The 13,612-nt window shown below is 36.1% G+C and overlaps 1 protein-coding gene across 2 annotated transcripts in view; it reads left to right on the top strand.

The window, feature by feature from the left end:
- The window catches only part of VIRMA (vir like m6A methyltransferase associated), a 37,442-nt gene that overhangs the window by 21,366 nt on the left and 2,464 nt on the right, over positions 1-13,612 (top strand). The window contains exons 11-23 of one of the 2 annotated variants that reach the window (XM_065399301.1): positions 381-463; positions 1,099-1,192; positions 1,339-1,883; positions 2,216-2,275; positions 2,582-2,817; positions 3,394-3,646; positions 5,271-5,488; positions 6,359-6,491; positions 7,810-7,962; positions 8,747-8,907; positions 9,546-9,642; positions 12,290-12,456; positions 12,849-13,180. In XM_065399301.1, coding sequence (XP_065255373.1) covers positions 381-463; positions 1,099-1,192; positions 1,339-1,883; positions 2,216-2,275; positions 2,582-2,817; positions 3,394-3,646; positions 5,271-5,488; positions 6,359-6,491; positions 7,810-7,962; positions 8,747-8,907; positions 9,546-9,642; positions 12,290-12,456; positions 12,849-13,180 — 2,532 coding nt within the window. The remainder of the gene's footprint in view (positions 1-380; positions 464-1,098; positions 1,193-1,338; positions 1,884-2,215; positions 2,276-2,581; positions 2,818-3,393; positions 3,647-5,270; positions 5,489-6,358; positions 6,492-7,809; positions 7,963-8,746; positions 8,908-9,545; positions 9,643-12,289; positions 12,457-12,848; positions 13,181-13,612) is intronic. The other variant, XM_065399302.1, reaches the window with a different exon arrangement.

Genomic DNA, 13,612 nt, shown 5'->3' on the forward strand with positions numbered 1-13,612 from the left:
AAGGGAAAATGCCTTGCCAATCTAGCAGTGTTCCAGGTTTTCACTTTCATTCCATTTAGAAGGTGATTGGCCATAAGATGGTCATATGCCAAAAAATCATTTCAGCACCAAACTTGCATGAGCTAAATACTACAGCATTCAAATCAGATGTATGCCCTGCCTTAATGTGATTTTTCCCCCCCTTCCTCATTATGTTAATGCAGATCATTAAAATCCCTTCTGTTTATAATTCATACTATGGCTCATACCTAGCAAATTTTCATCTAAGTGCATAGCATAGTCTGTATCAATTAAATTATTCTTAAAGCACGGGTTTATAAAACAAATACAATTCTAGTTTATGACCTTTCTGTTCACCAAAATATTATCTTGTTTTTTAGAGCTCTGCAAGTGGCTTGAACCTTTGAAAAATCTTAGATTTGAAATTAATTGTATCCCAAATCTCATTGAATATATTAAACAGGTTAGTAAAATTTTTGATACAGATGTTACTTTGTTTGGGAATGTGACATTAGAAGCTTTTGCCTAAGCAATCAATCTGTCCTTCCATTCTTGATGTCTCAGTCCAACATTTGAAAAGTCTGTGACTTGCATAGCAGATTGTGATGCCATTGAAATAGAAGGAAGGAGTAGGCTCATTTTGTAAGAGGAGGCAGTCTTAAAGTTGCTAACAACCTGGCAGTTATCTGTGATGGAAGATGACATACGGAATTTAGTGTGACAGTTTGAAGTGTTTTCCTAAAGTATTGTATGTTTGTAAATTTTGACAGGGCTTATTCTGCAACTGAAGAGCATCAGTACTTGGCAGTTTCAGTCATGCCCATGAGTAGAACATAGACAGAGTGAACCAGGTTTTTGAAGAGTTGGAAAAATGAATGTCAATAAGATCCAGCTTTCTTTAATGATCCATATCAGTTAGTTCAGACAATTGTGTCTTTATAACAAAAAATCTCTTTAATTTTTTTTGTATATATTGTGATGGCTAAATAGTCTTCTGACATGATGTAGACTAGTAAAATAGGTTAGTATAATGTATCAAGCATATCTTTGTTGAAAATTAGTCCCTTGTAACATATGTTCTTTATTCTTTTTTAATAGAATATTGATAGTTTGATGACCCAGGAAGGAGTTGGTCTTCTTACTGCACTCCGTGTTCTTTGTCATGTTGCATGCCCACCACCTCCTGTTGAAGGTATATTACAGATCACTTCCTGATACAAAAAAAACCAGTCTTCTAAGTATCTGTTATTTAATCACACCTGATAAAGTCTGATTTAAATATAATTGATATGAGATGTGTGAAAGTTAATTCCTCGTTCCTCCCCCGCCCCTTTACAGGTCAACAGAAGGATCTTAAATGGAACCTTGCAGTTATTCAGCTCTTTTCTGCTGAAGGAATGGACACCTTCATTCGTGTTCTGCAAAAGTTGAACAGTATTCTTATTCAGCCTTGGAGGCTCCATGTCAACATGGGAACCACACTTCACAGAGTTACTACCATTTCCATGGCGCGATGTACACTTAATCTCCTTAAAACCATGTTAACTGAGCTCCTGAGGGGTGGATCTTTTGAATTTAAAGACATGCGTGTTCCTTCAGCACTTGTTTCTTTACATATGCTTCTGTGTTCTATCCCTCTCTCAGGCCGTTTAGATAGTGATGAACAAAAAATTCAGAATGACATTATTGATATTTTATTGACCTTTACCCAGGGAGTTAATGAAAAACTTACAATCTCAGAAGAAACTTTGGCCAATAATACTTGGTCTTTAATGTTAAAGGAGGTCCTCTCTTCAATTTTGCGAATTCCTGAAGGATTTTTCTCTGGACTTATACTGCTTTCAGAATTGCTGCCTCTTCCATTGCCCATGCAAACAACTCAGGTATGATTTTAATTAAATTAGCAATTTAATAAATAACTTCTATATTTCCTTTAAAGATCATGTTCTTGTTGAGGAAAAGACCGAGGTGAATAAAAGGGTTGATTGAGACTTCTAAAAAGGGATTTGTAATCAAATAGGTTGTTTTGAGGTATATTTAATTGTTCATCAGAAATCAACGTGTGCATGTTTTGTGTTAATTTTAAGCTTCCCAAATAACTGGAGGTTTAAGTCAGTCTTACATTGATTTTGTCTCTTATTTAACTAGCTAGTTTTCTGGTATCCCATTATATTACTTAAATTATTAACCTTGCAGCTTTTGTATCCAAAACTAGGAGCTGAAATGGCTGCATAGAGATGTTTGGACTTTTCAATGTACATTAGTACCGGAAGAGGTGGGAGTTCTAATGTTCAATTTTTGATGTTTAACAAAAGAATAAAAATAAACAGCCTCATTGTGATTGTGTTTACACTGGTGTGAGATTAGACTAGGCCCCAAAGGAATACCTAATCTGTTGAGATGACTATTAATTTAATTTGCAATTTAGGGCTAAATTCTGTCCTGAGATACATGCTTGCAGATTTCATTGATATCACTAGATTTGTGGGCAAGTATCTGAGGAGGGCACAATTTGGTCCTGAATGATTTTCTCCTGTAAAGCAAAAATCTTTTAAAGAGCCTGTTTATACTTTTTCCACAGGTTATTGAACCACATGATATATCGGTAGCACTCAACACCAGAAAACTGTGGAGCATGCATCTCCACGTTCAGGCCAAATTGCTACAAGAAATAGTTCGATCATTCTCTGGTTCAACTTGCCAGCCTATTCAGCATATGCTGAGGCGTATTTGTGTTCAGTTGTGTGACTTGGCATCACCAACTGCTCTTCTTATCATGAGGACTGTATTGGATCTGGTTGTAGAAGATCTACAAAGGTATCTTTGTTCTCCATTGCACGAAGATTTTTTTTTTTAATAGCTGTTGAATTCATCCCTGTTCTCTGCAGTAATTTTCTTAGGTGAAGAACACTGAATTTTGGATACATTTTTAGTCCATTACAGACTTGGATTGAGTCCTCAATCCAGGTCTGCTATAATATCCTGTGTTGCCAACCAAGCAAACAATATATTATTTTAATGTAAAGCATTTCACATTATTGTATGTTTATAGGAAATGTTTGGGAGAAATTGAAACAAAATTATGAGTAGTAGTTAAAAACATCTATCTGTATATGCTTAGGTGAACTATAATTTCTTAAATTGATGATAATGAGTTCATATGCAATATAACCATACAAATAATGTAGTAGTTGTGGTAGTTTTCTAGAAATATAAATTAAGATAGAAATTTCTAAATACATTACATAAATTTTAAACATTTAAATTATAGTTTTTGTTTAAAATACAAACTTTTAAATCTACTAAAATGAAAATGGTTGTACAATATAGTCTATTTAATAACTTTCTAATATGTAGGAACACTGTTTTTAAAGTGCATTGATATTGTTTCAGCAGTACAGAAGATAAAGAGAAACAGTATACTGGCCAGACTACCCGATTACTTGCTTTACTTGATGCCTTGGCTTCACACAAAGCTTGTAAATTAGCTATTTTGCATCTAGTTAATGGAACTATTAAAGGCGATGAGAAGTATGCAGAAGTTTTCCAGGAGCTGTTGGCTTTAATGAGATCTACTGGGGACAATGTTATTCATCAGCAATGTGCTGAATATGTAACATCCATTTTGCAGTCCCTCTGTGATCAGGTATTTAATACAGTTAAAATATAAATTACTATATGTCGTTATAAATAATCTGGTGGGTGTGTGAGTGAGAGAGAGAGAGAGAGAAAGAAGAGAGTAGTACACAAACTTCTAGATTGCTGTGGTTATATGCCACTGAAAAAGATTTTCTTTACATTTGCAGTAGGGTCTTGAATGTTATCTATAATCTTGATGCCTTGATAATTTGGGCATTCTTAATTTATCTGTTCTCAGATGGGAACTGTTGTGATAATGTTATCAGTTCTTGTACAGCCCCTTAGTTTTTAGTACATTCTAACGTCATGTTTTGTTTTCCTTAGGGTACAAACTCCATGACGTTTGCACTTAAGTGTCTGTTTTCCCAAAAAATGTTAGGGAAAATTACTGTTAAAATTTTGTGGGGAGAGTTAGATTTAGATCATATGATGCAAATAACCATTGATGGCTGTTCACTGGCTTCTTTGAAATGGGTTTGTTCTCAGTGCTGATCTCAGTGAACAGGTGTCCACATATACAAAAATCACTCTTGCAACCAGAACCCTTGTTTGGCATCAGTAGAGACCAAGAATTGAATGGACATGGAGACTGAATTATCCCCTTCATGTGAAGATTTTGGCACATGGATGGAATAGTGGGATGGTCACACTGCCCTTGCTTTACCTGATCAATGAATAAATAGATCTCTTCCTCCATGCTGTCAGCCTGAAGCCTCTAACAAACATAAATACTAGTCACATGCTGTTAGCCTAAAATTTCAGCATTAAGAAAATCAGTCAGGTAAAAATAGTCAGTAAAATAGGAAATTGAATCTGAAAACTACATATTTAAGAAATAGACCATTTAGGGACAAACATTGTTAGGTACATGCATCCATTTGCACATGTGTGATTTATGTGCAGACACCTCGAGTTGTGAGTACAAAACAGCCTTTGTTCATGCTTAGTCAGTAAAGAGGTTAATTATCAGTTTGCGTTTATACATCATGTGTCTTACCTTATTTTGTGTAGCATGAATTCTACAATATGCAGGAATCAACATGTTTTTAAACTTTCCAGAAGGTATTAGCAATTCTAAGACTTATCTCAAATTATTCATCATGGTTGATTTAACGATTTTTTGTGATAGAGAGGGACAACTCGAATATACATAAATATATAATAAAAATGTATAGTGTACGTGTGCATGTTTGTCTAGACAGCCCTTTCGTGTTATGCAGCTCTATCTCAGTCAATACAGCAGATGTTTAATGAATCATTTAAAAACAATTACTGTTTCTAGCAGTACTGTACAGTAGTATCTTAGCCAGCATTTTCATCCTACATATATTAAAAACAAAAACAAAAAACAGTAATTGTTTGTGTCATTTAAACTATTCTTTTTTATTTTGGGTTTCTTGTGTTGGTTACCAACCAGTAAAACAATAAACCTGACAATTTGTATTTTAATTTTGAATACATTCTTTTAAAAATCCAATACACTTTTAAGTTTCTAAGTAGCTACTGAGCAAATCCATTGTTGTCTTCATGAAAATTAAAGTAAATAGTCTAAATGCATGGTCAGTGTTTACCAGCTCTACACATAATGGATATTTTAATGCTTATAAAGTAGGCATGGTTTCTCTTTACAGGACATAGCACTAATTTTGCCAAGTTCCTCAGAGGGATCTGTTTCTGAATTAGAACAGCTCTCCAATTCATTACCAAGCAAGGAATTGATGTCCTTAATCTGTGACTGTCTGATGGAAACACTTGCTAATGCAGAGACCAGTTACAATTGTCTCCTGACATGTATCAGGACAATGATGTTCCTTACAGAGCATGATTATGGATTCTACCACTTAAAGAGGTACTGTTTTATAGGTGATTTTGAACAACCTTTTATCATCTAGAATTTTAAAATCAGATCAAGTTTCTGAAACAAAGATGTAGAGAGAGAATATTTTAATTCTGACTTATTATTTGTATTACAATAGTGTCTAGCAGTCCCAAACATGATTGGAGCCCCATTGTGCTAGGCACTGTGCAAACACATAAGGTAGTTCCTGCTCTGTAGAGTTTACAATCTAAATAGATAAGACAGAAACAGGTGGGAGGAAAATCAGAGGCACAGAGATGTGAAGAGACTTACTGAAGGCCACACAATAGGTCAGGGACTGAACCAGGAATAGAGCCCAGCTATTGTGAGTCCCAATAGAGCATTCTAGTCACTGGACTACATGGTTTCCCAACTGTCTGATAAGAATTGTAGTTATCATTTTGGGGGTGGTGGTGCACTTTTTGTTTCTTGGTTGCCAAAAATATTAAGATGCTAATTATTTTCTGTGCAGAAAGACTTCATGCTGAGAAAAACTTAATTTTTCCATAATATATTATGAAAAAATTCAAGTGGGACAGTTAAGAGATAATGAGCTTTGACTAGATGGGTATTGAGCTGCTTGTAGCATTTTTTTGTTCTCTGTCATCAAGTGGTGGTGTGTTTTTTGAATAGGAACTCCTTAGTGAGGATGGATACACAGTGGCTGTCACACTGCATCATAGGAGAATTTTAGTTAAATCTGTTCTACACAATATTCTGTTACTTTACTGTTGATTATTTTCCTTATATGCAACTTTATTATTATTATTTTTTTTTTTTTACAATGAAATAAAATGCAGCAATTGTGAGATGTGGTATAAACACTAGGTAATTTCCCCCCTCTTTTTATTATGAAAACAGCTCTCTAAGAAAACGCAACCATGCTCTGTATACCGTATCAAAGCGAGTAATAAGTAGCTTTAGTAAGGATACAGGTGAACTGGCCTCTTCTTTTTTGGATTTTATGAGACAAATTCTAAACTCCGACACACTGGTAAGTGATTATATGTTAAATGCTTTTCAAATGTTGTAGAAGCACTGCTTTTGTTACAGATAACAGAGGTGATGTAAAAGTAAAAACTGCTTGCTCAGTTTTGGATATAATGTTTTTTCATCAATAATTTAGTGCATCCTTTATCGCTTAACAAATCCCGCTACACGTTGCAAAGAATGTCTGTTAATGAAGAGTAGCACTTTTCTCAGCATGTGAAGAAAGTCCAGTTGCATTCCTCAGGGAGAAAATGCAGTCATCTGGCCTTCATATATTTTTTTCATGAATTTTACATATTTTCAATGTTTGGAATGCTTCTTTGGACTGCTTTCCCATATTTCTGTTCCTATTGTGGTATTTCTATAAGCAGTTTTCTTCATCTTTCAAATTTACTGAAGTTTAGAAATAGATTCCCTTTTATTTTTACATTAATTTCCCAATTAAAAAGCACAGTTCAGATGCATGCATGCTTATGACCTGTCAGAGCAACTTCAAAATACTTTGGGTGGGATGTTACAGATTTGGTTATTTAAATAATAGGAGACAGTAGCTGTAATGAGTGTGGTGATAGTGAAATACACCTGGGGGAGAGAAGTTATCAGTAGAAGTTTTTTTGTTTCTTAAACAGAATTTGTAATATTAGGGGCATGTAAGTATATAAGACCCTTTTGCAAATTGATTCTGTGGAGTTCCTTAAGTGTGGTTTCTGAGGTGATCAGTGTGATATTGTGTCCAGACTTTGGATTGGAGTCTTGTCAAGATAGAGATTTGCTGTGTTTCTGAATTTTGTGGTGTTAATTAAAAAAAAACAACCCTAAAATTAACATGTGGATAGAAACAACCTGAAACATTATTAATGCTATGATACAAATCTATTTTCAATGTACAGTACATGGAAAAAAGGAACCTCTTGATGGGATGAGCTAACCTTGTCCTTTTGAGTATACTTTATTTAATGATATATTTTGTGTGTTTTTATTTTAAATCACTAAAAATAATATATATATTTCTAAAAAATCTTCCTCTGAGATTTTGGTGTATTCTATCTCCATTAGTTGAGCTGCAGTATTATCTTTTGTTTTTGTTTGCACGTGTCTGGCGTGGAGGTAATGGTTTCACTAGATATCCACCAAAAATAGTTTTTGGTGGAAATCCAATGAATTTCCATATTGTTGTATTTTGTTCTAAAGTCTGTCTGGGTAGCTGTAGGTTTTGTAATGCTGTCACAAGATCTAGTTTTTGATGTTTTAAAAAAAAAAAAAAAAAAAATTAGCTTTAGCGTGTGATTTTTTTTTTTTATTTCCCCCCCCCCCCCCCCCAGGGATGTTGTGGAGATGATGGAAGTCTTATGGAAGTAGATGGTTCCCATCCAGCCAGAACACTGGGTCTTACTACTGCAGAGTTAAAACATTTATTACAGAACAAAGAAGAAACTCCAGAAAATTTGCTCCTTGAACTGGAGAAACATGTTTTGGTAAAACAATTTTGAATAATCAAGTTAATTTTTTGTCCTTAGCTGACCTCGCTTTACAAGTATGTATAGATGTTTGTCTACTTATTAGTAAAGAGGGCTCATGTTGATCTGCACTAGCTAATGAAATGAGTAAGAATGGTTTTATGAGTGGTGCTCAGAATTGTTTGTATGCTGGCTTTATTATTATTTATTATTTGTACCTTGTTAATGCCAACAGGCCCCAATCAAGGTTTGGGAAACCCTTGTGCTAAGACACTGTTTTCACATATGAGACAATAATCCTTTCCCTTGAGAGCTTTATATATGACAAGAGATAACAGGTGAATACAACAGACAGGGAGCATAAGGTGGTAGTAAGATGATTGGTGTGCTGGGACCGGTTTATTAAACTAGCTGCCTAACCACTGCAGAAGAAGAGTTCTGTATAAGCTTGAAAGCTTCTCTCTCTCTCTCACCAACAGCACTTAGTCCAATAAAAGGTATTATCTCACCCACCTTGTCTCTTTAATAGCCACTGCAAGTCAGCTGGCATGTAAACAAAGGCTAGACTCCCTGAGGAGTGGTGACTGCTATTTGTTCTTTTTTTAAGATACTAGGGTGCCCTCTGCTGTCCTATCTGCTTTTCTGGATCTGTTTATTTTAGAGTATATATGGATGAACAGAATATAGTGTGCAGAAAATAGTCTGTGCAACATTTTCTTTTCAATCTGGCAAATACTTAAGGTTGACTGTTCTAAATTCTCATCTTTGGGAAAAATTCCTGATTGTGATGTCTCTTATGCAGGAACGTTCTAAAGAAGATGACAGCCTTGAATCCTTATTGGACAATGTAGCTGGACTTAGGCAGATGCTGGAATCAGCAGGCGATCCTTGTCCTCTGAGTGACCAAGATGTAGAACCAGTTCTTTCTGCACCAGACTCTCTCCAGAATCTGTTTAATAATAGGTAAAATAGTAAATATGTTGGAGGTTGAGTGTGCTTAACTTGTAAAAATGCAACAATTTATGGATTAGTATGTTCTGGGTAGGATTTAATTTCCAGGTTTTGTGCTTTATACATATTACTGTTATTATTAGTATATCTTTATTCTAGGGGAACAAACTGTATTTGATAACTCCTTCCAAATGGAATTTCATATGATGCTAAAGATAAGGATTTCTCCCACAGTAGCTCTTACAAAGGTTTTTCATGCTATTTCAATGAAGGAATCCTGTTCTTTTTTCAGGCAGCCTTGCGCTTAGATGAGGTGAAATTTAAATATAACACTATAAAATGATTTCATGAGATGCAATTAGTACTGAAGTGTTTTTTCAGTTCAGTTTTCTAATTACTGTATTAGCTTAATCTTGGTTTTAGTACATTTGCTGCTCTTGCTGAAGCTTATGTTTTATAATCTGCATTTTCTTGATTGGCCACAAAATACCAAACTTAAATTTCTTTGAATGTAAAGAAAACCCTTGAGAGAGCACTTCTGCAAGAGCAGTGACTCGAGGAGTCACATGATACCCCAGTACAATAACCAAATACACTTACAGCAGATATTGGCCTTTAATCAAAAATACATTTGATATTCATTGTTACAGGACAACATATGTGTTGGCAGATGTGATGGATGACCAGCTGAAATCTATGTGGTTCTCACCATTCCAGGCTGAAGAAATTGACACTGATCTGGATATGGTAAAAGGCTTAATTAAAATTGAGAAAAAAAAGTCATAAATGTATTCCTTGTTAAGCTGAGAGTAGAATTTGTTTATAAAACATCTCAGTTTTCCTTATTGCTTCGTCAATATATGTCTAAACAGTCTCCACAAAGAAGGGGGAAAGAGGGTGGGATTTTTGAAGCAGCTGAGGATAGAGCAGGAAGAGGCCGGCTTCCACCTGACCAGCCTCAGTGCTTGTTAAGAACAGAAATAATTAAAAAAGGAGGGCTGCCAATGGGTATCAATGATGCCATCTAGGTGAGAGGCTCATTCTTTCTGCCCTTGCCCTACAATCTGACACTGCAGGCGCGCCTTAAAAATTAATATTGCACACATTTAAGTGTATGCAGAAGCAGATAGAAAATCACTGAGGTCCTTGGAATAACTTCCAGAATAGTTAAAGTGCATACACAATAACCTTAGATTTTCAGAAAGCCTTTGACAAGGTCCCTCACCAAAGGCTCTTAAGCAAAGTAAGCTGTCATGGGATAAGAGGGAAGGTCCTCATGGATTGGTAATTGGTTAAAAGATAGGAAACAAAGGGTAGGAATAAATGGTCAGTTTTCAGAATGGAGAGAGCTAAATAGTGGTGTTCCCCAGGGGTCTGTACTGGGACCAGTCCTATTCAACATACTCATAAATGATCTAGGAAAAGGGGTAAACAGTGAAGTGGCAAAATTTGCAGATGATACAAAATTACTCAAGATAGTTAAGTCCAAAGCATACTGCAAAGAGTTACAAAGTGATTTCAAAACTGGATGACTGGGCAACAAAATGGCAGATAAATTCAATGTTGATAAATGCAAAGTAATGCACATAGGAAAACATAATCCTAACACTCTCACTCTCTCTATATGTGAAATGATGAGGGTCTAAATTAGCTGTTACCACTCAAGAAAGAGATCTTGAAGTCATTGTGGATAGTTCTCTGCAAACATCCACTCAATGTGCAGTGGCAGTCAAAAAAGCTAAGAGAATGTTAGGAATCATTAAGAAAAGGATAGATAATAAAATAGAAAAATATCATATTGCCTCTATATAAATCCATGGTATGCCCACATCTTGAATACTGTGTGCAGATGTGGTCGCCCCATCTCAAAAAAGATATATTGGAATTGGAAAAGGTTCAGAAAAGGGCAACAAAAATGATTAGGGGCATGGAACAGCTTCCATATGAGGAGAGATTAATAAGACTGGGACTTTTCAGCTTGGAAAAGAGATGACTAAGGGGGGATATGAGAGAGGTCTATAAAATCATGACTGGTGTGGAGAAGTAAATAAGGAAGTGTTATTTACTCCTTCTCATAACACAAGAACTAGAGGTCACCAAATGAAATTAATAGGCAGAAGGTTTAAAACAAACAAAAGGAAGTATTTTTTCACACTCGGGCGGGGGGGGGGGGGATTTTTTTTTTTTTTTTCAACCTGTGGAACTTCTTGTTAGAGAATGTTATGAAGGCCAGAACTATAACAGGGTTCAAAAAAGAACTTGATAAATTCATAGATCTATCAATGGCTATTAGCCAGGATGGGCAGGGATGGTGTTCCCAATTGGCGACAGGGGATGGATCACTTGATGATTACCAGTTCTTTTCATTCCGTGTGGAGAATCTTGCATTGGCCACTGTCGGAAGACAGGATACTGGGCTAGATGGATCTTTGGTCTGATCCAGTATGGCCGTTCTTATGTTCTTAAGTTCTCTTTCTATATCACTTCTTGGAGCTTTTTGGCACTCAGGTATATGAGAAACCAAATTTCTTCCTCTTTTTCATCTATTCATACTGCAATAGTATTCAGAAATCCTGATTAGGATTGTGCTAGGAGTTGTATACACATAATAAAAAAGACAGTCCTTTTCCCCAAAGAACTTGCGATCTAAAGAAATTAAAGAAAAGTTCATAGTTACAGGCTAAATTATTTGTAAAAACTTCATTTGTCTTTCTACACATGACCTCCAAATTTTGGATTTAAAAAAATCCGTGCTGTGAGGGTACCATAGGTAAGAGTTTATTCCTGGGAGTTACTGCTTTTGAAGTTAGGCAATCCTAATGGAAACAATGACAGATTCTTAGATTTCCATACTTAGAGAAAACTATCAAATATATCTCATCTCAAACTTAATTCTCATTCATCTTTTCATAGTTATACCTTCCTTTCTTCTTACTAATACACAAAGACAGATATTATGTAAATAAACTTTTTCCTCAGCAGACTGTCTCTTCCTATGCCTCCCTCCTGTACAGAAAGAAGTCACATAACTGAATTTGTGAGGCTGTTCTCCAGGCAGGATATGGGCCCTGCTGGAGTTCTAATTGAATCAGACAGCAGACTGTCAAAATCAAAATCTGAACCTTAGGCCCTGCCATTGATGATGTCCAGGACTGTACAGGTGCTGCTGCGTCTTTTCTCTCAGCCCATATGACTTGGGTTAAAGGGGCTGATTGGGGCTTTGTGCTCCTATGGGGGATTCCAGAGCAGGATGGAACCCCAGCTGAACTACTCCCGTCCTGCTGCTGGAGCTCCTTCTGCCTCTGCTGCACTTCTCCTGTTTCAAAAATACTGAAGTGTTACCCAGCGTTGTTGGTTGTGGCTATTGTGGTGTAACTGTATTCTGTTATTGCAGGTAAAGGTAGACTTAATTGAACTGTCAGAGAAAGGCTGCAGTGACTTTGACTTGCAAGCAGAACTGGAGAGATCATTTTTGTCAGAACCTTCATCTCCTGGTAGGACAAAAACCACAAAAGGGTTCAAACTTGGCAAACACAAGCATGAGACCTTTATAACTTCAAGGTAAGACATATTGCTGACTTTGAATCAGTATACAATTAATGTAGTCTAGCTGAGTGGGAGATATCTACCTATCCACAGGTAGGTACTTAAAATTGAGATTGAGATTGTGTACTAACAAAAAGCTGGTTTTTGAGCAGTGAATTCAAAGCTATGTAGTTAGGTAGTGAGATATTATGGATGATGCATATTTCTGAAATATGCAGAAGCAAAGACTTCTGCAAAGAGCATGCCTACAACATTAACCTTCATCGTATCTTGGCAGTTATGTTACACAGTTTTTACATTATGAATTTAAACTTCTACTAAATAGTAATGCAGAGAATGCCGAACATTCAGCTGGAATAAATTCTTAGGTCAGTAAATAATCCTGTTAATTTTGTTTTGCTATATAGTGGAAAATCTGAGTACATAGAACCTGCAAAGAGAGCACATGTTGTGCCACCTCCTAGAGGAAGAGGCCGGGGAGGATTTGGACAAGGTATTCGACCACATGATATCTTTCGTCAAAGGAAACAGAATACAAGCAGACCACCTTCTATGCATGTGGACGATTTTGTTGCTGCAGAGAGCAAAGAAGTGGTCCCTCCAGATGGGATACCACAACCTAAAAGGCCACCAAAAGTATCCCAGAAGATATCTTCACGTGGCGGGTTCTCAGGGAATCGTGGAGGACGGGGAGCTTTTCACAGTCAGAACAGATTCTTTACACCGCCTGCTTCAAAAGGTATGTTGCCTCTTATCTGAGGATTGGGAGTAAACTGATTACTGTCTAGGATAAAAAATGTTTCTCTAGGCTATGCTGGAGTTAAACCAAAGCTATGTTTAACTATTCTCTGTTATGGTCTGAGTGACATTTTTGCAAAAGCATTTAGCTAGATCTTCACTCTTTGGTCTCATGCTGTTGTGTGCAATGGCCACAGGAGTGCTTGTAGCTGTAACAGAAAAACAATTAACTGCCTTGTTGTGAAATGATATGGGCATTTGTCAAATTAAGCATAATGGTACTATCAACTTTAAATGCATTTTGATTAGAAAGGCTCCCCGTCTTCTTGAGAAGAAGAATGTGCAGGGCCCCATGTTTGCAGTGATTCTCTGGCTAGAGATTCTGCTGCAGAATTTAGGTTTTCTTTAAATTAGCAGACAAAAAAACCTATAT

The sequence above is a fragment of the Emys orbicularis genome, chromosome 2 (genome assembly GCF_028017835.1).
Source record: "Emys orbicularis isolate rEmyOrb1 chromosome 2, rEmyOrb1.hap1, whole genome shotgun sequence".
In the NCBI taxonomy this organism is placed as follows: domain Eukaryota; kingdom Metazoa; phylum Chordata; order Testudines; family Emydidae; genus Emys; species Emys orbicularis.